This window comes from Rousettus aegyptiacus, unplaced genomic scaffold (assembly GCF_014176215.1).
Source record: "Rousettus aegyptiacus isolate mRouAeg1 unplaced genomic scaffold, mRouAeg1.p scaffold_m13_p_9, whole genome shotgun sequence".
NCBI lineage: Eukaryota > Metazoa > Chordata > Mammalia > Chiroptera > Pteropodidae > Rousettus > Rousettus aegyptiacus.
The window spans coordinates 30790416-30817484 of NW_023416312.1; the positions used below are offsets into that span (position 1 = coordinate 30790416).

At 38.9% G+C, this 27069-nt stretch overlaps 1 protein-coding gene and 1 non-coding gene across 9 annotated transcripts in view; both read left to right on the forward strand.

Moving 5' to 3' along the window:
* ZNF81 (zinc finger protein 81) overlaps window positions 1-27069 on the forward strand; it is a 93257-nt gene that overhangs the window by 11860 nt on the left and 54328 nt on the right. For 2 of the 8 annotated variants that reach the window (XM_016133628.2, XM_016133625.2), the window contains exons 3-4: window positions 6787-6872; window positions 8407-8582. The exons of 4 other annotated variants lie outside the window; for them this stretch is intronic. Coding sequence is in view for 1 of the 4 variants with exons in the window: in XM_016133625.2 (XP_015989111.1) it covers window positions 8514-8582 (69 nt within the window). In the remaining 3 variants the exon portion in view is untranslated. The remainder of the gene's footprint in view (window positions 1-6786; window positions 6873-8406; window positions 8583-27069) is intronic. 2 more of the 8 variants (XM_016133629.2, XM_016133632.2) reach the window with 1 other exon arrangement.
* On the forward strand, window positions 8792-8910 carry LOC118608566. The gene has a single exon (XR_004953001.1). It is a non-coding gene; the product is annotated as a 5S ribosomal RNA (ribosomal RNA).

The following is a 27069-nucleotide window of genomic DNA, read 5'->3' on the forward strand; positions in this document are numbered from 1 at the left end:
GGGCCCATCTGATTGGTTAAAAGATGGTATCTCAGTACAGATTTAATTTGCATTTCTCTTATTATGGCTGAACTTGAATGTATGCGATTCTATTTAAAGAGCCATTCTCAGTATTTTTCCTGAGTTTTTAAATTTCCTTTGCCCATGGGGTGGCTCCATAGTATAGTGGTTAGCATGTCTGCTTTACATGCAGAAGATCCTGGGTTCGCACCCAGGTGTGCCAGGCCCTGGGTGCACCATACCCCAGGTGCATGCCACAAGCACGAATGGGAGGAGATGCCCCACCTTCAGAGATCCATTTCTTAAGGGGAAATGGCAACATCCATAGGTCAGGGGTGGAAGTTGTAGGAGGGAATTAAAGAGGAGGAAATAAAATTTCCTTTGCCCATTTTTCTATTAGGATGTTGCTGTTTATATATTAAGGACTATAGCTCTTTGTCTTTTATATGGGTCCCAAATATTTTTCCTCCAATGCTTGTCTTTTTTTTCTTTTTTAAAATGTTGATTTTGTGTTAGTTTCAGGTATACAGTACATCGATTAGACATTTATATAGTTTATGAAGTGATCCCCCCTTACTCTCTTATCTATCGGATTCTACACATAGTCATTATAATACTATTGACTATATTCCCTATGCTGTATTCTATGTCCCTATAACTATTTTGTAACTACTAATTTGTACTTCTTAATCCCTTCACCTTTTTCACCCAGCACCCCAACTTCCCTCCCCTCTGGGAATCACCAGATAGTCCTCTGTATTTGTGAGTCTGTTTTCATTTATTTTGTTCCTTTTGTTCCTTAGATTCCACATATAGTGGAATCATGTGGTATTTATCATTTTCTCTGACTTATTCAACTCAGCATTATACCCTCTAGCTCCCTCCATGTGTACTATTCCATTGAATATATGAACCATAACCTTTTTTATCCAGCTATCTATTGATGAGCATTTAGGTTGCTTCCATATCTTGTCTATTGTGAACATGCAGGTACATAGATCTTTACGAATTAGTATTTTGGGTGTTTTTGGATAAATACCCAGAAATGCAATTGCTGGGTCTAAAGGTATATCCATTTTTAATTTTTTGAGAAACCTCTAAACTGTTTTCCATAGTGGCTGCACTATCAACAGTATATGAGGGTTTCCTTTTCTCTACATCCTTGCCAAGATTTGCTCTTTATTGATTTATTGGTGATGATAAGCATTTTGACAGGTGTGAGGTGATATCTCATTTGGTTTTAATTTGCATTTCTCTGATGATTAGTGATCTTGAGTAACTTTTCATATGTCTATCGGCCATCTGTATTTCCTCTTTGGAGAAACACCTATTCAGGTCTTCTCCCCATTTTTTAATTGGATTGTTTGTTTTTGTTGTTGAGTTATATGAGTTCCTCGTAATTTTAAATATTAACTCCTTATCAGATGTATCATAGGCAAATATCTTCTCCCATTCAGTAGGTTTTCTTTTTGTTCTGTTGATGATTTTCTTTGCTGTGCAAAACCATTTTAGTTTGATGTAGTCCCATTTGTTTCTTTTTTCTTTTGTTTCCCTTGCCTGAGGAGACATATCAGAAAATAAATTACTAATAACAACATCAGAGTTTACTGCCTATGTTTTCTTCTAGAAGTTTTATTGTTTCAGGTCTTAGATTTAAGTATTTAATTCATTTTGAGTTTATTTTTCTATATTGTGTAAGAAACTAGTCTAGTTTAATTTTATGCATGTCTGTACAGTTTTCCCAATAGTATTTATTGAAGAGAATGTCTTTTTCCCAGTTGTATATTCTTGCCTCCTTTGTTGTAGATTAAATGACCAAATAGACATGGATTTATTTCTGGGCTCTCTATTCTGTACCATTTGATCTATGTATTTGTTTTTATGCCACTACCATGCCATTTTGATTACTATAGTCTTGTAATATAGATTGATGTCAGGTAGCATGATACCCCCAACTTTGTTCTTCTTTCTCCAGATTGCTGTGGCTATTTGGGATCTTTTATGGTTCCATATAAGTTTTAGGATCATTTTTTTCTAGTTATCTGAAAAATGATATTTTGATAGTGATTACATTGAATCTATAGATTGCTTTGGGTAGTATGACCATTTTAACAATGTTGATTCTTCCTACTCATGAGCACATTATATGCTTCCATTTATTTGTATCTCCTTTAATTTCTTTTTTCAATGACATAATTTTTGGAGAATGGGTCTTTCACCTCCTTGGTAAATTTGATTCCTAGGTATTTCATTATTTTTGATGTAGTCGTAAATGGAATGGTTTTAGTAATATCTTTTTCCAATAGTTTATTGTTGCTGTATAAAAATGCAACAGACAATCTGAATCTTAATTTTGTATCTTACTATTTTCTTGAATTCATTTATCAGTTCTAACAGTTTTTTGGTGCAATCTTTAGTGTTCTCTGTATATGATATCATGTCATCTGCAAATAATGAATTTTACTTCTTCCTTTCCAATTTAGATGCCTTTTATTTCTCTTTCTCCCCCCCCCAACTTTATTGAAGTATAATAGACAAATAGTTGCTTATATTTACACTGTACAATTCAATGAGATTTTTTTCAATTATAGTTGGCATGCAATATTTGTTTCAGTTGTACAGCATAGTGATTAGAGATCTATATAATTCACAAAGCGATCACCCCACTAAATCTAGTACCCTTCTTTCCTTTACATATTTATTACAACATTGTTAACTATTTTCTTTACGCTGCACTCTCCATCTCCATGTCTATTTTGTAACTATCCATTAGTACTTCTTAATCACTTTGCCCTTCTTCACTATCACCATCCCCTAAACCCACCTCCTATCTAGTAGTCCTCAAAATATTCCCTGTATCTATGAGTTTGGTTCCATTTTTGTTTTTGTTGTTTATTTTGTTTTCTAGATTCCACATATATGTGGAATCATATGGTATTTGTCTTTCTCTATCTGACTTATTTCATTCAGCACAATACCCTCTAGGTCCCTCAAGGCAATATCTTTCTCCATCCCTTTCCTTTTAGTCTGTGTGTGTCTTTTAATCTGGTGGGTCTCTTGTAGGCAGCATATGTAGGAGTCTTGTATTCTTATCCATCCAGCCACCCTGTATTTTGGTTGGAGCTGTAATTGTTTTCCCTTTGAGGTTCTTCTTGATGGGAATGTAGTTATTACCATTTCTTATTCCTGTTTTTGATACATGTTTTTTCTTCTTAAAGAAGTCCCTCCAACATTCCCTGTAATACTGGCTTGGTGTTGATGAATGCCTTTAGCTTATTTTTGTCTGAGAGGCTCTTTATCCGTCCTTTTACTTTAAATGAAATCTTTGCTAGATAAAGTATTCTTGGTTTTCATCATGTCAAATATTTTGTGCTAAGCCCTTCTGTCCTGTATAGTTTCTTTTGAGAAATCAGCTGCCAGTCTTTTTTTTTCTTTATTATTATTTATGCCTGCAGTACTTGTTCTTCCTAGGTGGTCTCCCATCCAAGTACTAACCAGGACCAACCCTGCTTAGCTTCAGAGATCAGACACTGGGCATGGCCGTAGACCATGGACTGTGGCTTCACTGGGGCACGAACCCGGGACCTTCTGCATGTAAAGCAGACATGCTAACCACTACACTATGGAACCATGTGTACAGCTGCCAGTCTTATGGGTGCTCCCTTTTAGGTAACTAACTGCTTTTCTCTTGCTGCTTTTAAGATTTCTCTCTTTGTATTTAACCTTTGGCATTTCAATTATAATGTATCTTAGTTTGAGCCTCTTTGGGTTCACCTTTTTTGGGACTCTCTGAGCTTCCTGGGGTTGTATGTCTATTTCTTTCACCAGGTTAGGTGAGTTTTCCATCACTGTTTCTTCAAATGGCTCTTCAACATCTTGTTTTCCTTCAGGTATCCCCAAGACATAGGTATTTTTACATTTAATTGTGTCCCATAGGCTCCTTAAATTATTATTATAGTCTTGGCTTCTTTTTTCTTGCCATTCTAATTGAGTGTCCTTGGCTTCCCTATCCTCTATATTGGTGGTTTGATCTTCTTCTTTATCCACTCTGTTGATTCCATCTAATATACTCTTCATCTCAGATAATGCGTTCTTCATTTCTGACTAGTTCCATTTTATAATTTCCATTTCCATTTTTGTTTTTTTTTAAATCTCTTTGTTAAAGTTTCACTGAGTTCATCTACTCTTCCCCTAAGTCTATTGAGCATCGTTATAACTAGTGTTTTGAACTCCGCATCTGTTAGATTGCTTGACTCCATTATTCCTGGATCTCTGTTCTGTTCTCTCATATGGTTGCTACTTGTCTTCCCATTGGCTGCTTTTCTGTGTCTGTTTCTATGTACTAAGCAAAGCTCCTAAATCTCCCAGTCTTATTAGTACAGCTTTGTGAAGTAGGTGTCCAGTGGCACAGTCCTGAGAGGGGTTCAGGTGTAGCCAAGTTTAGCCCTAGCCTGTGCCCCTCCAGGGCCACCTGTTAAGATACAGCAAGCAATCCACAGATGTTGTGCCTATAGTTGCCTCAAGAGGCCACACCAGAAACCAAAGCCAGCTGTCACCCATGTGGGTCTTGGAACTACTGAGCAAGAAGCACTGGTCTTGCAGAGGATATAGCTGTATGTGGTTTGAGTGGGGTCCAGGAGTTGGGGGAGCGGAGTTTCAGGGAATCCTCTGGGCAGAGCGACCCCCGTTGATGATATCTCAGCTATGATGGTGCTTAGTCCACATACTGGGAGCGGGGAGGTCTCAAAAGAGGAACAATGGATGCTGCCAGCACTTCTTCCCTACTCTGGCCCTTTTTCCAACAACTCAGTGTCCCCTTTGTAAGTCCCTGGTGTCCCCTGAGCAGCTGACCAGGCGCTGATGCTCAGAGCGAGGAAGTCTATTATCGTGAAAGTCCAGTTGCAGACATGTCCCCTTTAAGAGGCATCTGCAGTTGCCAGCTGCCACTGCCAGTGTCCTACTCAGCCACTCGGGACTGGGCAGCCTGATGTCTTCACCCCCTCCTACCTTCTACTATTGCAGGGTGATTTCTTATGTCTCTCCTTAGTTGTAGGGTTTCTGATCATCTAGACCTCAGGTAACTTTGCTTGCTGTTTGCTCTGTGTTTCCATCACAACTTTGATTTGGTCTCAAGAGGGGATGAACAAAGCTTCTATCATCTATGCCATTTTGTCTGGGCTCCCTTGCAAAGAATCATCTTATTCTCTTAGGCTAGAGAAAAAAAGACTTTAGTACTCATGGCAGTAGTAGCCAGAGTCTTAGCATTTGAATCAGTTCCCTGAGTCCCAGTTCCTACAGGGTGATGCGAAGAGGGCTAGGTGATACCTGCTTACATACTGGATTGCTTAGATTGCCTGACTCTTTTATAATGAGCAGTAAGAAAACTTGTCCTTTGCTTTGGAGGGAGGCACAATATCTTATAAGACTGTTTGCTATCCAAACATCCTTGGAAAGAGTCTGGAACAAAGTGCATTCAGTGCCCGTGCTTACAAGATGTGTAAAAACATAAGAGACCTGTGGAGAATTGTCTCTCAACAATATATACTCTTCTTTTCTACATTGTCTTGCCTTCTGAAAATTTTCCCATGAGTACATAACTCTGTCAGTCACTTCGATTGATCTGACTGACAGAGGTGAGAGCCAGATCTGTTCAGTTTGTCCAATGTAACAAGGCCATTATCAACAGGACTCCAAGCTGTGGAATGAGACCAATCTTCAGTATTTTGCTTAACCATGACCTCCAGGGTTCTGGACTCAATCACCTGAACAAATCCCATAAGCCATCAATGTTTACCTCACAAAGCCAGGTGCCTTTCTCCTTAAGCTTCTATATTGATTGCCCTTTGTACTTGTTATGAGACACTAATCCAAGTCTAGCAGGATGTGTTAGCAATTGCACAGATTTTGCCTAGGCCCAAGAAGGCAATTTCATTATCCTTAACAACCCTTGGCAGTAAACTGAGCCTGTCTCAGAATGCTTTTTAGGGTTAAGGTAGTATGTTGATCACCTCAGATAAAATCAGATAGTATGTTGATCACCTTTTCTAATTGGATGACTCCTATCATAGGAATAATTGCCCTCAGGGTACATGTATATAACAAGCCATTTACCTTTCTAGGAAGCTCCTCCTAGCAACAAAGTAGGTAACCTTCTTTTGGAGAGATCCCCAGAGTCATTTAAGAGCTACCTGAACCACTGGTCACCACCTTAAATACTTGCAGGTCACTAATGACCACCCCTAACATACAGATCACCATGTTTTGAGGAGGGAGGCCAGTTAATCCTTGGCTTCTGCACAAGAAGTACAATCCAAGGGTGCCCTCTAGAAGTAAGTATTATTTACATTTTGTGGGGCCCTCTAAGTAGGACCTCCAGCATTCATGGAACATAGGTTGAGCATGCCTCCAGTGTAGCCTCTCAGCCGGCTAATAGTTTCTAACTGTTAAAGATAAAATCAAACATGAAAGAAAATTGATTTTGTTCAGTCTATTACAATGGGGGGAACACCCCAAATGTGAAGATTGGAGTTTCTCAACAGGAAGATTTTGCTTTTTACTTTCACAGGGAGAAATAGACAAGTTGGTTGGGAGATTTTCAGTTGAGATTGCTTCTACATTCAGGAGCAGTCTTAGTCAGCTGAAAAGAAATGTTTATCTCTGTGTCTAACTAGTTTAAGGGGAATAAACTGCTAATCTCAGTTAAGCTTTCGTGAGACAATGGGAAGTTGGAGGGCCTTTCAGCAGGTTCAACAAAAGGAGAAAGATCTGTGTTTGCCCTTGTTGCAGGTAAACCCCAGGAGTCTTATGGAAGTCATGAGAAAGAGTGGAGAGCAAATCTTATCTAAGTCATAAGGGGAAAGGTATCCTTCGTGGTAAGTCATTTCTAAGAGCACAAAAGTGTGGGGGGGGGTTTCTTAACTGTCACTGTTTTCAGGTCTCAGGTGAAGTTCAGCATTGTCAAGTGTACTCGGTTCTGTTTGAAAACTTGAGACTAGTTCTTGTTATTGGAGAGACTGCTTGAAGGCATTCATTCCAACGTGTTCTATATGTCCTTGCCAGCAGCTGCATGACATTCTTTTGTCCCACAGAATAACTGAGCAACAACTACAGGAAATGGTTTGAGGAGAGGAGATATTTGGAGGTGTTGACAAGTGTTTTGTGTGTAAGATGAAGGAGCTGGGGCCCTTCCTGCTGTTTTCAAGTAGACTTCTCAGCAAGCTTAAGGGGTATGCTGATAACATTGAGGTTGCACATATTGGCAGACCTGACAGGTAAATTTAAGGCCCTTGCAGCAGTTTGGGGGAGATGTACCACAGCATTTCCCTTTGTGAGGAAAGCTCTAAGGGTGGTTCAGAAAGACAAAGATCAATGCTCTTCCACTTCCTGTACCTCCTGGGGTCGAAGATGTTTCCTCTTTAGTTTCAGGGTTGTGCTCACCTTCTATTGATACAAAATCATTATGGTTCATTCTAGTAGCTATAAATTCACTTTCACCTCCCCAATTATCTACTAGTTCCCCGGTCTTCGACATCAATAAGTTCAGTGCAAGAGGGACAAAAACATTTTTATAAATTTACAGAGCTCTGTTATGTTCTGTACTTTGGCCATGTGTGTCATTGAAGGGGGACACAGTGAGCAGTGTACTGAACCAAGTGGTAATTATCCTTTTATCCTTATGATCTAGGACAGTGACAATCCAACCAGAAAATCCAGATGACTGAACCAGAATAAAATTTAAGTATCTTAGACTCCCTTCCTTCTCGCTGGGCCGCCACCCAGAGGATTAGCAGCCAGGCTAGTCTCTGGTTGCTGTTAGGTGAAAGAAAGATTAGACCCAGGAATGTTCAAGACAGGATCTCAAATTGTCAAAATATGTCCATATAACTGCAAACTGCTTTTGTTCTGATTATTATCCAGGGAGCAGCTGAAAGGAGATGATTCCTTTCTGGGATAACCATATTCATTGACTAAACTGCCTTATTAGAGTTTGTGGAGCCTGAGGAGGTGAGGGAGGTAGAGTCAGAAATCCTTTTGACTCCATTTTTGGGAGACCATTCCAATGCTTAGCAATATTAGATGCTAATGGATGGTAGGGAGTGTCGAAGTCCATCATATGTCTTGACTATCAGCCTGTTGTTACATGGCATTTTGAATAAGAGGTATACCATTTTCAGTCTTCAAACAGTCCGGAAAGCTGAAAACCTGACACAGATGAAATCTAAGAGCCACAATTATGTGGCTGGAGTGAGCTAAGGCAGACTGAAACAGCAACATTTTAACATGAAAAAATGTCAACAGTGGTGTCACATCAGAGAAGCCTCTGAGAGGGGGCGTGAAGTGTGATGCAGTGAGTTGGCCAGGAGCAAGCTGGGCCACACTTAATTCTGTGTGCTCTTATCACAACAGGTCAGTTTTTGGAAGGAGTCAGAAGTTTGACATGCAGTACTACATTCTGCATCAGAAAGGTAGAGCCTCGTCCTTTGTGTCCAGTCTAAGAAGATGGATACAGTGCCATGTCCAATGTGATGATGGATCTGGTCAGCAATCTGGGCGGTGAAGGCTCAATCAGCAGCTTGATTTCAGTCAGTATCATCAGAGGATGGATCCTTACCAAGTGCATCTACCTGGGTGACCCAGACCATTCAACTAGTAGCTACAATTTGTTTCCATAGTCCATGATACCAAAGAGGGCTGTCCATTCTCTCAGTCTCCAGTCTTTCAAGTGGAAAACTAAACACTTGGACATTGACAATAGCTCAAGAATAAATAAATATCAAGGGGAATATTGGTAGTCTACAGCCATGCCACCCTGAACGAGCCTGATCCCGTCTGATCTCAGAAGCTAAGTAGGGTTGGGCCTGGTTAGTACTTGGATGGGAGACCACTTAGGAAGACCAGGTGCTGTAGGCATAAAAAAATAAAAAAAGATAAGGGGTTTTAAGCTGACCTGGTCTTTGCAATCTGTGAGGTCAACCAAGGGTTGCTGTGCCTAAATATATATATATTGGCCAGAGTTATGAGAATGGCCTACCTGATGAGTGGAGTGCCCAACTCCATTATCAGTTCTGCTGAGGTGTAACAGCCACACAGCCCAGTGGAAATCATTAGATTCCAGCTTAGACAAACCATTAATGGATCAGGTCCAGGCATTAGGGAGCATTTGTGAACCAAGGGCCCCATTAAGCCCAGCAGCCTTGCACCCATCGGCAGAGTGGGAGATAAATTTTTCCCCAAAGGGGTAGCCATCCCATTTTCATGTAAAGCCAAGACACTGCTGGGACCAGGCCAGCTGTAGTCTTGAATGTACTTTCCTTTTGATAAGTGAGGCTTGTTGGGCCTTTCCCACCTTGTTAGTTATTGAGTCTGAATTGACCTACCCCAAAATGAAACTCTTAGGCTGGAGGGGTGCAAGGCCATTATGGGCCAGTTGTTCAGTTTCGACAAGGTCACAGTAGCAAGCTAATAGCTGTGTTTCATAAGGGGCATAGCTGATAGCTGTTAAGGAAGATGACAAGGGCAAAATCATCAGTTACACAGACTGGCAGCTCAACAGGGTCATTTAGACTTTTAGGATCCTGAAGTCAGAATGCTGAGAATGTGCCATAGCTTGCCAGAGAGCAACCTACACTCCCTGTTGGTTTAGTCCCCACTCAAAGGACATTGGTTTGCAGTTATCCAATATAAAGGATAAAGCATAATGTCCAAGTGAAGCACATACTGTCCCTCATCCAGAGTTCAGTATGGTGCTGGCCTCCTTTTTGGTGTGGGGTTCAAAGAGGTAGAAGTTTTTCCTTGACTGTAAGAAGGGTAGAGCTTTATGAATCTACCCAGAGATCTCAGGCACTTTACTTTGTGAGCAGGTCTCTGAATTTTGTTAGGGTTTATCAGCCACATCTGATGGCAAAGGCATGATAATATGGCAGGCAGAGCCATTGAGACTAAGGCTTCTGACCAGCCGACTAAGAGGACTTAGGACTTCATCTATATAGTGAAAAGTTTGGAAAGCAGAGGGGAGAGGCCAGTACCCTAAAGCCTGACCCACTCACTGGTGTGAAACACCAAGGTGTTCTCATTATCCCAGGAGAGGACTATGAACATGTATTGAAGATGTTGCCACGTGAATGCAGATTGGTCTCGATTCTTGGTGTCAAGAACTATGAAGAATGAGATTTTACCCAACCTTTAACAAGTGGGCTTGCCACAATTTCAGGTATGTTGTCAGAGTCATGGGACTTCTGAGTCAGTGATGATTTTATTACAGAAAAAGCAGTAGCCAGAGTCAGCTTGGTTGAATATTAGGGAAAAAATGAAAAATAAACTCTCCTAGCAACCCAGGAAGTCCTCTCTGTAAATGTAAAATACAAAGAAAACCATTTTATTATTGAATAAACATTAAACCAGACTGCAGTGCACATCACAAGCAATTAATTAGCTAATGGATTGCAAAGACAGAACGAAATCTCACCCTTTTGTGTAGCTGAGCAGATAAAGCCCATCATGTACATGTTCTCAAGATAAAGGGTAGATGTCTTCATGCAAGAGGACTTCAGAGCACCATTTTTTTCTGCATTCTTTGATAGTTCATCCTAAGTTCACCTGGTAATTGGAATGGCCATCTATGCTAGTTAGTTGCCTTTATCCACAGGCAAAATCAAATTTCTGCTGTTTCTATGACAACCAGACGGTTACAGCTTAGAGCTAGGTGCCTAGACTAAGCTCCCAGGGTTACAGGTAGATAGGGACTCTATCATCCTTGAAGTTTGTATTTCAAAGGTATGGCTCCCAGACCCTTAGGAGAAATATTCCTGGGTTGTAATGCTGAAAAAAAGTTTATTTAGGTTTTCAAAAGATTTATACACACTATCAAAAGGACAGAGTAGTATTTGCCTTAGTGGGGAAAGCTTTTAAATATCTCCTACCAGTGGTTAAAGCACATTCTTACCTAGCAATGTGCACAAATTCTCCAGTCTCATACATTACTTTTATAAACTGTTGTGCTGTCTTAATTGCTTGCTCTTTCAAATAATTAATTATTTAAGTATTATATTTTAGTTCCTTATGAAGTCTTACCCAAATGAAGCTTAAGGAGTAGCTCTCTGGAGGCCCGATAATCTAATTTTTAATTAAAAATGTTTTTCTTGAAAGGCCAAATACATTTCTTCTGAGTTCCTGTCATTCAATAAGTAACATCACACTTATATAATTTATCCCTGTAGTAATTCCATCTCCTCAAATATTATTTCCCAGACGCAAAACACAAAGACACCCATGGCCATTATCCAGTATATTATTATGAGGCACTCTTTGAAGGATATAAATGGAACTTCTAGTGTTTAATGTATTTGGCCTTAATTGTTTTAAGTCTTGAGGAAAAACCCAAGCTATGGGCCATTGTTTGCATTGGTCCAAATCAATAGTTTTATTCTTATAACAAGCATACAAGTCTCCATGAGTAACAGGCATCCACTTTCATTCATCTGTCCATACCGAGACTGGAGAAAACTTATATCCTAAAATTAATCCAGTGACATTACACCTATCTCCTTCAATCTCTGTCTATAAGTGTCATATTTGTTTATCTATTAATTAGATGCTTTTTACACCATTCTTCTGTCTCTTATGGTGTAGTCATAGTCTAATACCTGTTTATTCTCTTAAATATGAACAGTGCTATAACTCCGAACCAGTGATACTATCTTTGAGCTATCTCATAGCCAATTGCTCCTGGGCTATAAAAATGAGTGGCTCCAAAACCTTTGTGGTTATTCGTTGTTCCATCATTGAATTATTCCAAATAGTCCAATTCCAAAATTTTCTCTATTTCCATTCTACTTGAGCTCCCATGACTTTTAAAATCTTGCATGATGTAATTCCATCCAGGGCGCAATTGTATTGTGTATTTTTGTAATTATCTCAACACACTAAGTTTATTATTCAAAGTCAATATCAAGAGTTAGCTGTACCTGTGCCTGATGTCCCTATTCCTCCCAGGATTACATACTAGTACATTTCCTATTGCCCTTGAATTGCCCCAAACAGGCCCCTTAGACAGATTACATAAGGGGAGGAATCAAGGGATTTGTGTTTGGTTGTGAAGACATATATTAGCCTCAGATATATTAAGAGAAACTGTCCACCTGTAATCCTGGGGGGGTTATTAAAATAGCCTCAGGGCATTGCCATATTCTACATATAGTAGAGAGATAGATCTCATTTATATATATGAGGAGTCTGCTGAAGGGATCCCAACCTGTTTGGTTGTAATTTACCATCACTATCTTTATGGTTATTGTAGTTTTATTGATGCAAATTCATACTATAGAAAAGATGAGAGAACAATTCACTAGTGGGGTTACTCCTACCATCCTATCGACTGTAGTCTAGTTAAGAGATTTCTTTTTTATAAGTATCCTTCCAATCAAACTCATTAACAAAACATTTTTGTGTCAAATTTAGGGCTTGAGTATCTCTATTACTTTGATATTATCAAAAGTTACTAATGAGTATGGTTTCATCTTTACTCTGCCAATAATTAGATTGTTGGGCTTAAAAGTCCAGATCATGTCTATTTTGGGAATACAATATGGAGTTGATCAGAAATATATAATTTTGGAGACTTACTGGTAGTACAGGGGAAAAAAGCAGTGTAACAAATGTTTGTTTTCTAGTAAAATGTTGTTCTTAAGTAATTGAAATAACCCTACTGTGACTAGAACAGCAAGGAAGCCTATGAGAATAGTAATAAATTTGCTAGAGTACCTTGGCAGGGGTCCTCAACACCTAGGCCATGGACCGGTACAGTCCATGGCCTGTTAAGAACCAGGCCGCACAGCAGAAGGTGAGTAGTGAATAAGCAGCAAAGCTTCATTTGTATTTGTAGCCACTTCCTAGTGCTAGCATCACCACCTCAGCTCCATTTCAGATCATCAGGTATTAGATTCTCATAGGATCACCGGTCCCTGGTGCCAAAAAGGTTGGAGGCTGCTGTCGTAGGAAAGGAAAAATAATTTTTCTTCTACTATTCTGAGTTCTTGGCTGAGACCCCTTTAATGAGTAGCTCAAAGCAGTGGCTTAGAACTTTGGCATATCTTCAACAAAGAACAGTACATTTATAGAGAAATGAAAGGACAAAGGAAAGCAGTTATAGGCTTCTAAGGGTTCCAAGGGTAACAAACTATGGGAAGATACATATATGAGAGGAAACTAATGGTAGATAAAGGGAAGCAGTTTTAGGCTTCTAAGGCTTCCAAGGGTGACAAACTATGGGAAGATAAATATATAAGAGGAAACTAATGGTAGATAAAGACCAGTTAGTAAAGTTTGTTATATAGATTCCTCTACTGCCCTTCCCAGGCTTACAGGGTTTAAAGTTGTCTCTAGTGATTATTTTTTGTCTTTCTTGGTAGAGAGGGGACAAGAGGCACCTTTGAAAATTTATGTCCTGCTTTTAGTCAAATGGGAGGGCAGGGAGCTTTTCTTTTATCTGTTTCTTCTCAATTACTTCCAGCTCATAATAATCCTTATGCCAAAGTGGCATATTTTGGGGTGGCATAGTCTTCTACCCTTCAATCTCTTTTCGGTTGTGTTCAATGCCAGTATCAGTTACTTTAGGAAACTTAAGCTTCAAGTTCTTTGTGGAAATGACAGTCCAGTCTTCCTGAGGTGCTAGCTTCACAGAGAAAGCATGAATCCAACTGTATTTTTCTTTTTCACGGATATCCGCACTTGAAAAGGTGACAGCCTGTATTTCCCAGGGACACTTTTATATGGATGAAATTTCCTGGTTGATAGAGATGGCAGACTTATTTTAGGGGGTCCTTCCAGGTTCTTATGACTTTATGTCTCAGGGTTTCTAGGGGAGAGAGAAACACTTTTAAGTATTGAATATGATTATGAGAGGATTCAGTTAAATTAGTCATAGGATATGGTCTTAGACCAAAATGTATAGGCCTGCCAAACATAAATTCAAAGAGAATGATTTTATGCTTGCTGGCAGAGGTTGCTCTGATTTTTTTAACAAAGCTAGTAGGACATTTAACCCTAATTGGTCACTGAATCTTGGCCAATGAGCTTTCTTAGAGTTTGATTCATTTGCTTACATGCAAACAGTACTAAAGATGATAGTATATAGGATAGCTTGTAGAAATCTGAACATATTTGCATAATTCCTGAACAACAGCGGAAATAAATTGACTTTCTCTATCTAATTCAGTATGTTCTGGTATCCCCAAAGTGGGAATTAGGTTTATTAAGAGAAACTTTCATTGCCTGAGCATTGTCTTTTTGAAGAAAGGAAAAATTCAAGCCATCCAGACCTGATACTCACCATGACTAGACAAAACCTCTTACTTTCTTCAAGCATTGATTCTATGAAATCCAACTGCCACAAACTTTGGGTCCTTGTAAAGTTGGTTGGGGAAAACTTCCAGTGCTTACCTTGGGAGTGGCCTGTAAAGAATTCTGCTGACAAATAGCATATCTCTTTAATATGATTCGAATAAGTTCTTTTTTTGTAGGCATAGTGAGAGTCTAATGCCTTTAAAATCCCTCTCTTGGCTGATTTTGTTGATGATGTAGCAATACCAACCAAGCATATAAAGATCATGGAATAGGAATTATATTGTTAGATAACCCCTGTAGTACAGTTAAATTTCTTTTTAGTTTCTTTCTTAATCCATTTGTCTATTTCCTTTTGGAAAGCATATTTTTTTTAAAAAAAAAAGCATGAAAGTTTCTTGTTGCATTAGAAGTGGAGCTTCCAAGTTGAGTCGGCCATATTTGAACAGTGGCTTTTGCAGCTCTGTCAATAAAATCATTGCCTTTAGAAATTTCATCATTCTGCCCTATGTGGGCTCTGCAATGTATTACCGATGTTCGAGTAGGTAGTTTGAAGTCCCAAGCAACTCAGATATTAATTTTCCATGAGATCATCATTTAGTTCCCATTAAAGTCAAGAATCCCGTATTTTTTTCAAATTGACTCCATTACATAACAGACACCAAACATATTTACAACCAGTATATGGATTCACTTTAAGTCCTGAATTAAGAATTGCAGCCCTAGAAACGATATTAACATTTCTGCTAGTGCTGACTTAACACCAGGCAAATATGACTTTCTAAGATTTCTTAAGCAGTCACTATAGCATGTGAAGCTCCAAGATGGCTCTTTTCATCCCAGATACATGACCCATCAGTAAACATCGAATATGCATTTTGAACTGGAGTATGAGAAAACTCAGGTTGCTTCCTACCTGGTGTCTTCTTCTATTACCATTACACACTTATGATCATCTGTTTAGTCAGGATCTGATAAAAGAGTGGTAGGGTTTAGGAGATTGCACCTTCCAAGCACAAGATTTGGATTGGATAATAATGCTTGTTCATAGTTAGTCAGATGGCATACTAATAAATGCTGAGTCTTGTAAGATAGTTGTTACAGCATGTGGGACATGTAAATAAATGACTCAAGGTAAGGGCTTGAGCCTTTTCACTGTGATGGCTGCTGCCACCACTTGGAGGAATCCAGGCCCATCTAGCATCCAGAAGAACTGAGAAATGGGATATTGGTTTATAGTCTAACACTACCTTTTGAGTTAAAATTCCACTAGCAGCACCTTTATTTACATTACAAAAAGAGTGGCACATTTTTCAAAATTTGGAATCCCCAAACCTGGGGGAGAGACTATAGCTGGTTTTAACTGTTCACAAGCCTCTCCGATTCTAGGGACCACATCAGAGGCTCTGGAAAATCATTCACTAGTACTCCATCAAAGGCTTCACCCTCTCTGTAGAAGCAGGGACCCACTGTCTGGAGTACCCTCCTAGTCCTCCAGATTGTCTAAGTTGCTTTATTGTAGTAGGCTCTTTCATCTGCTAAATTGGAGCCTTCACCTGACAACAGATACCCTAAATATTTTACTTCAGTTTGACAGTATTATAATTTGTCTAATTCTAATTCTAGAGAACCCTCATGCACCAGTAAAGCAAGGAGTTGTAATGAAGCCAAAGTACCAGTTTTGCATTGCCCTTCAGTTTTGGAAGCTACCAGCAAATAGCCTACATATGGAATAATTATAGATCCCTCCAGTGGGACAAATTTCCCAAAATTTTCCCATGAATGGTTAGAAAAATAATAGGAGAGTCTTGAAACTCTTAGGGAATCTTTTGCTGTAAATACTGGAGTCTTTAAAAAGTAAAATCAAATAAGAATATAGACTCATTAGCCAGAGAAACAAGGGGAAAAAAGAATCAGAACACAGATAAATTACAGAGGAAAACTTAGCAACCTCTGGTACAGAAGTCAGAATTATTACAGGATTAGGAACTACAAGAGTTAATGGAATAACAAATTTATTTACTTCCCTAAGATCCTATACAAATCAATGTTGTGGTTGTCCATCAAACTTACCTTCTCTACTAGAAGTATGGGAGTATTACAGGGTGAATTCCTTTTAAAATAATCTCTAGTTTTCCTAATTCTTTTATAACTGATTTATTCCCACTCAACAAAGGATCTTTTTTACACATGGCCATAGCTTATCCTGGGCCATCCCAGGTACATGACTTTTTTTTTTATCAATTCCACATCTTGACTTAAACCAGTATCATTATTTTCTAGGGCCAACATCATTGGGCATTGATTTGTTTCAGTTTGGGGTATGTTTCCAGCATAGTGGGAGACTGCCACCCTCTCCCATACTTCTTTTCTTTCTGAAGGCACAGAGTAATCAAATCAGGTTCCTTTTCTCTGAGGAGTGCCACGAGCACTCCATCCTGAGTACAGAACATGGCAGTCTTTATTTTGTATAGCAAGTGTGTGCGAGCAGGTCTCTCACCAGTAGGTTTACAGGAGAAAGTAAGAAAAAGCATGTTCTTCATCAGAGAATTTATCTTTATGGGAACTGTGGAAGAAAAGGAACAACTAGAAGGCTGACCTGAAATGTCAGCAACCTGCATTGACCTACCACTATATGGAAAAGCGACAAATATAAGGAAGCTGCAGAGTAAGTAGTGCCACTATTTACCAGAAAAAGCAAGCATAGATTAACCTGAGGGAAAATTATTGAAACTTGTGGTTCACCAGTTTAGAACTCAGAGATTACCTCAATCTGTCGATTTTGAACCATTTGCCTGTTATTCCCTAGCTAAGGGTTATGTCCTGGGCCTTCCTCATTCCCTTGTTCCTGCAATGTCTGTGTCCTCTGGAATCTCTTTAGTAAAAAAGCCCTTTTCTAGTATATTGGCTTCTTGCAATAATGACCTATGGTTTTCCCATCTACCTTGGATCCCTTCATATGTTTTCTGGAGTAGGAGATACCCCCTCAAAAAATTACTGAGCAGCTAACACAGTGGGTTTTAATTACTTCTTTTCTTCTTTGTCTTTCTCTAGATTGTCCCAAAACTGAGCAGCTGCTGTTAAGATTTGAGTAATAGTCCGTCTGAGGCTGAGACAATATGGATAGGACCAGAGAGTGATTTTTATCTGCCCTTCAATTGTTGCTGGGAGATTTTGAGAAAATCTCAACAAACTGCTGATGGAAATTAACAGGGAACTCACTCATATTCTGGGTATACTGCTGAAACTTCTCCCAACTTACTTTTAGCAGAAAGGATTCAAGTATGGCCGTTTGCATCCCCTCTCCGTGGGTCCCTAAAGCCCTTAGTTCTTCCATGGTTTTGGGGGGCAGCGGATAGTCAAGAGTCTTTTTGGCCAAGATCCCCCTGATGCAGTGGGTCATCTTCCAGTCCTGACATGCTTGCTCCATCAAACAAGCAAAGCCTGCTGGTTACAGAATTCTATGCAGCAGCTAGTACACATCCCCATATATGGGATTATAAGCTAAAAACACACTGCCAAGTATTTGTTTAGATTTCTGTGAGTCTTCCCTGGGCACAGGAAGAGAAGACTATTGGCAGAGTTGAAAGGCATGTAGATTCTTACCCACGAGGAGGTCTATGGGTATATTCTTAATGATATCAGCTTTATGAGTAATGTGGTTAGGAAGGGCTGACTGTCTTTTCATTCAGTTAAGAAAACTGTAAAACTAGATGGCATTTTAGTTTCCTTTCCCATGTTGGTATTTTTCAGCCTGGCACCTTTTCTGTTTTTCTTTTTTTTCCTTCTTATTTAATTTAAAAAAATTTTTAAATTATAGTTGACATTCAATATTATATTAGTTTTACTTGTACAATATAGTGGTTAGACATTTATATATCTTATGAAGTGACTCCCTGGATAAGTCTAGTACCCATCTGAAACCATACATAGTTATTACAACATTATTGACTATATTCCTTATGCTGCACTTTACATCCTCATGACTATTTTTTAAATTAATTAATTTATTTTTATGGTGACACTGGTTAACAAAAGCCAATGTTTCAGCCGTACACTTTTAACAATAAATCATATATATATTTACGCTGTATGTTCACCTCCCATAATTAGATTTCTTTCTTTTACCACATATTTGACTTCCTTTACCCCATATACCTCCCCTCTGACCCCACCCCCTACCCTCTGGTAACCACTAGCCTATAGTCTATGTCTATGAGTCTCTGTTTGGTTGTCCTGTTCATTTGTTGCTTTTAGGTTTATATCCCACATATAGGTGATATCATGTGATTTTCAACTTTTTCTGTCTGGCTTCATTTGCTTAGCATGATTATCTCGAGGTCCATTCATGTTGTCACAATGGCAGTATTTCATCCCTTCTTATGGTTGAGCAATATTCCATTGTTTTTCTTTCCTAAGTGATTGCTGCAACTATTCTCCATCCTATTGTCTTTATATGGGAACACAAGCTCCCAGTTATTCCTTGATAGTATTGCTTCATCATCTCTGCTTTCTTAGCTACTTGGCATGTGGATGAGAAGTGACTCTTGGAGGTGGAATCTAGGCAAAGTAGGAAATGGAATCAGAGTGTGGGGGTCAAAAATTTTTCTTCCACCTTCTAAGTTCTTCTATTTGGGCTAACAATCAAATTAACATGAGACAGAGCAACAGGAGAAAATGTCCACTGTTATTATGGGAGTACCATAAGAATATGAGACCCAAGAAGACATTGGGTAGTTGAGGCTTATATGTTATTTTAAGGAGAAAAGAGATAGGGGTTTGAAATTTCAAAGGGAAAGCAGGCAATTTACAGGTAGATTATAAAGAACAAACATGTGGTAAACAAATTCTTGCTGGGCCACCCAGAAACAATGAGACAAAGAAGAAAGTTCAGCCAACAGGCTGTACTAGATTTCTCCCTGTCTGCCACACTTAGTTTATATTATGATACTAAGGTGAAATTGCTTCCTTTAAGTAGGTTTTTCTATTTGAATTCCTTTAGGCAGTAAAGGGTAAGGGAGGTCAAAAGTGCTTTCTGAGTCTTTTGTTTCTTAATAACCAGCTTAAAATCAATATCCTAAAAGGCCTTTTTTGGGGTGATAAAACTTCGGTCTCTCCAGAGCTAGGGCATGAGGCACACAAATCTCACACAGGGCAGATAATTCATTATTGGCTCAAAAAGTTGTGTCCTTATCCTTCTTTGCAGGGAAATCTACTAATTATCAGAACTGCCCATCTCAAAGATTATAGTTTTTCTCTTACCAGGTATCAGTTTGAGGCAGGAAGGGATAAAGAGTTCTAAGGGGGCGGGGAGGGAGTGGGAACAGCAGAGAAAGGAGGAGGAGGGTTTGGTGAAAGAGAAACTGACTAATTCTCCCATCTCCTCTTCCATTTTCCTCAGTCTTTCCAAGTAATTTTAATTTTTTTTCCTAGAATGATGTTAATCCCATGAATATGAGTTAATTCATTTACTGGGGGTGAGATCCTCTGAAAAACCACCACAGATGTTAAGTTGTTCAAATAAAAGGCATTGTCCTCAAGCCATTGTAAGGCTGGATTCCATTCCAGATGTTAGAGATATATTAGCCCTTTAAGAGACAGACCTGCAGGCAACATTTTTTCCACTGTCACAGCTAATGGTGACCCTGATGGATTTTAGGTCCTATATTACACATGCTTACTTAAACCATTATAAAATCTGGAATTTGGAGAGTGTGATTCATCTGGTTAGTTTTGTAAAGAACACAAAGCTAGAAGGGAGACATTTTATAATTTACTGGTCTTTAGTTGGTGTGCTCAATTGAAGAACTTTCAGGCCATCCCATCTTCATCAGCAGATTGTTGGGGAAAACTGAAAATAAAATCTGGCAACCCAGGATATGTCTCTACATATGTAAAGAAGAACAAAAACAATTTTATTACTGATTATTAAACCAGACTGTGATTTGCATCATGGGCAATCTGCTAATGAAATTGCAAAGATAGAAGTCTCACTTTTGTGTAACTGAGCAGATATAGCCCATCACATACATGTTCTCAAGATAAATGATAACTTGTCCTCGTGTGGGAGGACTTGATACCATCATTTTCTCTGCATTCTTTCATAGTTCATCCTAAGTTCACCTGGTAATTGGAATGGCCATCTATGCTAGTTAGTTGCCTTTATCCACAGGCAAAATCAAATTTCTGCTGTTTCTATGACAACCAGATGGTTACAGCTTAGAGCTAGGTGCCTAGACTAAGCTCCCAGGGTTACAGGTAGATAGGGACTCTACTTTGATGTTTGTATTTCAAAGAGATTTTTCTCAGGCCCTTAGTAAATACATTCCTGGGTTATAATGCTGATGAAAAGTTTATTTAGCTTTTCGGAAAGATTTACATACATATCAAATGGGTAGAGGAAAGATACAAATACCAGTTGTCTCAAGAGAATGCTATAAGAAAAGGGAAGGTCTTTTCTCCTTTGGCCACAGGGAAAATCCCCTTAAAAACATTTTATTGGCTATGGGTTTTCCAAGCCCCAGTTCCTACAGTGTTGGCTTCATCCTTGGCAGCTGCCTGCTCATGCTGTGAGTTGCATTATGGGAAATGAACACTGAGCCTGGGGAACTTGCTGCTTAATAGCAACCTGGAAGCCAGCTTCAAAGTTGCTTGCAGCCAATACAAAGCTGAGAAATGCCAGGGAAAGGGCATTCAGGGCCTTGGTTTTTATTTTATTGTATTTAATTATTTTATTTTTTATTTTATTTATTTTATTTTTTGTCATACCCAGCAAGATGTGTAGGAGCTCAAGAGACCCATGGAAGCATCTTCCAATACCACTGGGTTAGAAAATAAAACCTAGGCAGTGTCCAACACAGCATCCTAAGTGACATCAGTCTGTGCAATGTTCAATTACAGTCACAATGTCTGGAATATGCAGGGCCATGGGAGTGACAGTTGAATTTCATTGGCAGTAATTCACAGTGAGCCTATAGCTCCTGCTAGACTATTTAACTAGCTATACGAGACTGTTATATTGGCACATTATATTATATATCTTATTACGCCTGTCTTGGTCTTAAGGCTGTGACTTTCCTTTGTCCTCCCAGCATTCTCTGTTGTTCCTGTTGGACTACCTGGGAGAGGACAGGGAGATGGGTTGGGGAGTGATTTTGTATGCCCTGGTATCATGTCTCCAGCAGAGAACCCCTTTTGGATTTTATGAGCACTAATACAATAAGAATGTAAAACACCATACCAGTGATACATTCAGCCCTAAAAGCTGCAATGACAGTACATTGAATTGGTCCAAAGGGCCCCCAAGGTCACTTTAGCTTCCTTTCTTTACCAATCCCTGCTGAAACCCCATCAGTTGAATTTGAGTGTTCCCTCCTCAAGATCAGATAGGATGGTCACTTGGGCACCTGCATCCAACAGAGCCTTAAAGATCTGAGTTTCTCCCTTCCCTGAAGTTCTCCAGCATATTCAGAGAGTGTGTATATGGCCTTTAGTCCCTCTTGGGAACAGTTCCACCCCTAATCATTTCTTCAAAGCAGCTGCTTTCAGGGTAGAAGGGGGAGGGGGGAATGAGACATGAAGTGATAGGGTGGCTCCAAGCCAGCAAGCAAATCTCTACATTGAATTTTGATTTTGAACAATGTGGCTACTGCTCAGGCTGATGAATGTCTCATGTTTTATGTATGCCCAGAGCTCTGTATCAGGCAGCAGGGTCCCCATGACTGACACCATCTATTTGACTTTTACGGATGCCTTGGTTCTGCAGCCACAGCCACATTGCTTTCTAGTGGTGCCCATTGGCTAACTCAGGCTTTACAGCACAGTAGCAACTTTTTCTTTTTAGGATGTCCACTTTAATCCGGGGTATTTGCTACCCATTTTTGTGATAGCATAGGGGAGGAATAAGTTTTCCTTGACCTTAGAATCCCTGGCTGGGTCTGAAAATTAAACTGACAAAGAATAACAGGAGGAAAGCATATAAATTTAATATATGTTTTATGTGACATGGGAGAGCCTTCATAAGGAAATGAAGACCTGAAGAAATGGACCTGAGTAGTTTTGTGCTAGTTTTGATGAGGAGTGGATAGTCATGGAGGGATGTGACAGGTCAGGGAGTAAAAAGTAAATGTAGTAAACTGAGGGACACTAAGCAAGGACTTCGGATTCTTCTCAATGTCCACTTTTCTTTGGAGATAAGGGTATTCCTTTCCTCTGGGAATAGAGAGAGCACCTCTCACATGAGGTTTCTATGACTCATTTCGGGAAGAAGGGTTGAGACAAAGCCAGGGTGACCTTCCTGCTTCTGATGTTTTCTCAAACTTTAGCTTAAAATATTCAATATGCCAAGGTGCCATATTTCGGGATAGTGTGTCCTGAACCCCATATATAATAGTATGTTTTAAGTCTTAGCTTTAAGATAAAGTCTTGGGAAGTTTTTCATAACAGTCAGGACAACCTCAAAAATTTATCTAGAATGCTTTGGGTCATTTTCTTGTTTCTCAGTGGGTCTTCTTCATCAACATTATAGATCCTGTATGGGGCATTTAGAGCCCAGATGCTAGTCAGTGCCTTATCTGTCATTTCCCACAGGAGTTCATTTCAGGGAAACTTTACTGAGAAGGCTAAATCATAGCAGTCAAGATCTACTACAAAAAGCCTCTGAGACTCTTTACTGTTGTTTCCGAATGGATCTAACTTTGGCGTGATAGGAGGGGCTGAGCCATGAGACATTCCAGCTGTAGCCATTCTTCCTTAAAAAGCTATACATGCTCTCCCACTCATCTCTCAACCAAAGAGCCAAAATTCTAACCATTTGCCTGGTTTCTGCCCATACCATTCATGAGTCTACAAGTTCTGAGTGTAGATGTTCATCTCTGTAACTATTGTCTTAAAAAGGTCGGGTACTGTCCCTGCCCCCCGCTGAATCTCGGTACTGTCATTGGTACTGTCATTATAATGGGGTTCACTTGAGGCTGGCAACCAGATTGGTGAGAAAGTCCCCTACCTGGATGAGAGGTAGGACCAACCAGGACCCTGTTCAGGCAGCTATCTTTAAACCTACTTCCTGTTACTTGGTGTGCAATAACTTCCCCAATTCCTCTCCCATTGACAGACAATAAAGTGAAGGACCATTCCTCGCATGGTTAACTATACAATTTTTAACATAGTCACTACTGAGTTCCCAGGACTTCTCTCAAAACCCCTTAATTGGCCCATGTATTATTTTTCTATCACTGCTGTAAGAAATTGCCACAAACAGTGATTTACAACAAGAGAAATTTATCTTACAGTTCTATAGTTCAAAAGTCTGAAATAGCTCTCACCGGACTAAAACTAAGATTCCGTTAGGGCTATGTTTCTTTTTGAAGGCTCTAGAGAAGAATCCATTTCTTTTCTCTTTGTAGCTTCTAGAGGCCACTCATATTATTTGGCTTGTGGCCCTCTTCTTACATCTTTATTTTATTTTTTACTTTTACAAAATTATATTATTAGTTGCAGGTGTACAATACATTGGTTAGACATTTATATAGTTCATGAAATGATCCCCCTGATTGCTCTTTCTCTCCTCTGGCTCTACAATAGCCTAGCCATTACATTACTGCTGACTGCATTACCTGTGCTGTGGTCCCATCTCTGTGACCATCTATCAACTACTAATTTGTACTTCTTTAACCCTTTACCCCATTCTCCCAGCACCCCAACCCCCCTTCCCTCTGGCTATCACCAGATTGTCCTCTATATTTACAAGTCTGTTTTTAATTAGTTTGTTCTTTTTGTTCTTTAGATTCCACATATAAGTGAAATCATACGGTATTTATCTTTCTCTGTCTGACTTATTTCTCTCAACATAATAACCTCTAGGTCCATGCATGTGGTTGCAAATGGTAGGGTTTCTTTTTCTAATGGCTGAGTAATATTCCATTGTATATATGAACCATAACTTCTTTATCCAATCATCTGTTAATGGGCATTTATGTTGCTTCCATATCTTGGCTACTGTAAATTGTGCTGCTATGAACATAAGGATGCATAGATTTTTACAAATTATTGTTTTGGTCTTCTTTGGATATATACCCAGAAGTGCAATTACTGGGGCCAAAGGGATATCTTATGCAGCTCAGCAACAAAAAAACAAACAATTCAATTTAAAAATGGGGAGAAGATCTGAATAGATATTTCCCCAAAGAGGAAATACAGATGGCCAATAGACATATAAAAAGATACTCAAGGTCACTAATCATCAGAGAAATGCAAATTAAAACCACAATGAGAGATCACCTCACACCTGTCAGAATGACTATCATCAATAAATCAAAGAATAACAAGTGTTGGTGAGAATGTGGAGAAAAGAGAACTCTCATACATTGTTGGTGGGATTGCAAATTGATATAGCCACTATGGAAAACAATCTGGAGATTCCTCAAAAAGTTAAAAATGGATATACCTTTTCTTCCATCTTTAAAGCCAGGATCTGTGGATTGATTCTTCCCACAATACACCACTCTAACGTCCTCTTTTCTCTAACTCTATACTTTTTAAGGACCCTGAGATTACATTGGCCCCCACCCATGCAATCCAAAGTAATCTCCTTATTTTAGGACATCTTTGGTGGGGGAGGGGGCATTATTCTTCCTACCAGAGGTCCACAAGACCCACATTCCTCCTTTTCCAGAAAACCACATCTCTGTGTGCAGCTCATCCCAATCATCAAAACTTCCAGGAACTGAGAAGGGTCTGAGATTTTACCCTACTTATAAGCTAACATGTTTGCCTTTCATAGTTTCATGGATGCTGGAAAAAGACATGAAATGCCTGGCAGTAGTAGTAGCCTGTAGCATGAGTATGAACATTTGTGCCACATCTCTAAACCTCATTTCTTAAGGATGATACAAAGAGGGACAGATGATACCTGCATATGCAGTGGTTTCCATTATAGGAGAGGATTCCCAGGCTTATGGACCCCATATCTTTCATAATGGGTAGTTAGCCTGCTTGATATTTACCTGCAAGAAGAAATTATCTTAAGTATAATTTCTAGTATAACCTGCCCTTTATTCTGGATGGGGACTCTGTCTTTTAAGAATGCTTGCTATATAAACATCCTTAAAAAGATAGTTTGGAAAAAAAGCACTCAGCGAGTCTCTTTGCAGGATGTGTAGAATGTGAGAGACCTGTGGAGAATTGTCTCCCAATAGTCTCTCAAGTCCCTTTTAATTTATAACATCTAACAGAATCTCTTCCCTCTTATTTTTCCCCTTAACTCTTTATTTGCTGAGGAAACTTGGTCATTTGCCCTGAACTATGTCCCACATTTTGGAATTTGCTAATTGTATTCTTGTGGTGTTATTTGAACAGTTCTTGCATTTCCATTTTAATGTGAACTGATAAATCTAGAGGCTCGATCAATTCAGATTCAATTTTTGTTTTTGGCAACAATACTTTTTAGGTGGTGTTGAATGCTTGCTAGTTCATCCCTCCTGGAGGCACATAATGCATGGGTATTTCTCTCAGTGTATTCCGAGGTTGTCAACCTGATCCATTTTATAAAAGTCCCTTCAGTCTTTCACATGATAGTTTTGGCAGCCAATGATGATCTTTGGTTTTATTTGCATTAATTAGCTGGAATACTTCTGTAGATGATAAATTTCCATAATCAACTTTGTTTATTCTGAAATTCAGTACTTAGAGGAAAGATAATCATTGTAGTATAAAACTCAAATAATATCTTTCCTGTTATATAAAACACTTCAATGGTGATCTATTACTAAGAGAATTCATGCTATTTCCATGACCAGACTCAACCATACTTCCTCAGATGCTTTTTCATAATCACCTCCATGACATATTACATAGTCTTCTCTCCTTTTTACAGACCTATTTGTTCTTTCCTTAATTACTATGTATTTTCCTATCTCCACACCATTTGCTTTTTTGTTTCCTGGAAAATATCTCCTCCTCTTATCTCTATCACATGTATTTTTTCCAAAGATTCAGTTTAAACTGTACCAACTCTGTGGAACCTAAATATACATCTCCAGTAGAATTGTCTATTTTCTCTTTGGGGCCTAGAGTGTACTGTGAATGTATTTCTGATATGCACTTTTGTTTTCTGTGTTTCTTTGAAACTGAGTTATATTTGAAAAACATTGAATTGCCCCCATCTTAAAAAGTTTGATGAGTTTTGACATATATATATATATATATATATATAATATTATCACTCAAATTAAAATTAAAATATAGAGCGCATTCATCACTCTTGAAAGACTCTTCACCAGTCAATATCCTCCCCTGAGGCAACCATTTTTAAGATTTTTAATCCCTATGGATTAGCCCTGCCCATTATTCACTGTCATATAAATAGAATCATATGGTCTATGTTTGGCTTCTATTTGTAAAGTAACAAAGTACTTTTGAAAGTCATCCAGGTTATTGTGTCTATCAGTAGCTATTTCTTTTTTTAAATTAAATTTATTGGTGTTACATTGGTTAATAAAATTACATAGGTTTTGAGTATACAATTCAACAATATGTCATATGTATATTGCATTGTCCGTTCACTACCAAAAGGTAAATTTCCTTCCGTCACCATATATTTGACCCCCTTCACCCTTATCTACCTCCTCGCCTCCCCCTTTCCCTCTAGTAACTACTAGTAAACTGTTGTCTTTGTTTATGAGTTTTTGCTTGCTTGTCTTGTTCATTTGTTGCTTTCAGTTTTCTATCCCACAG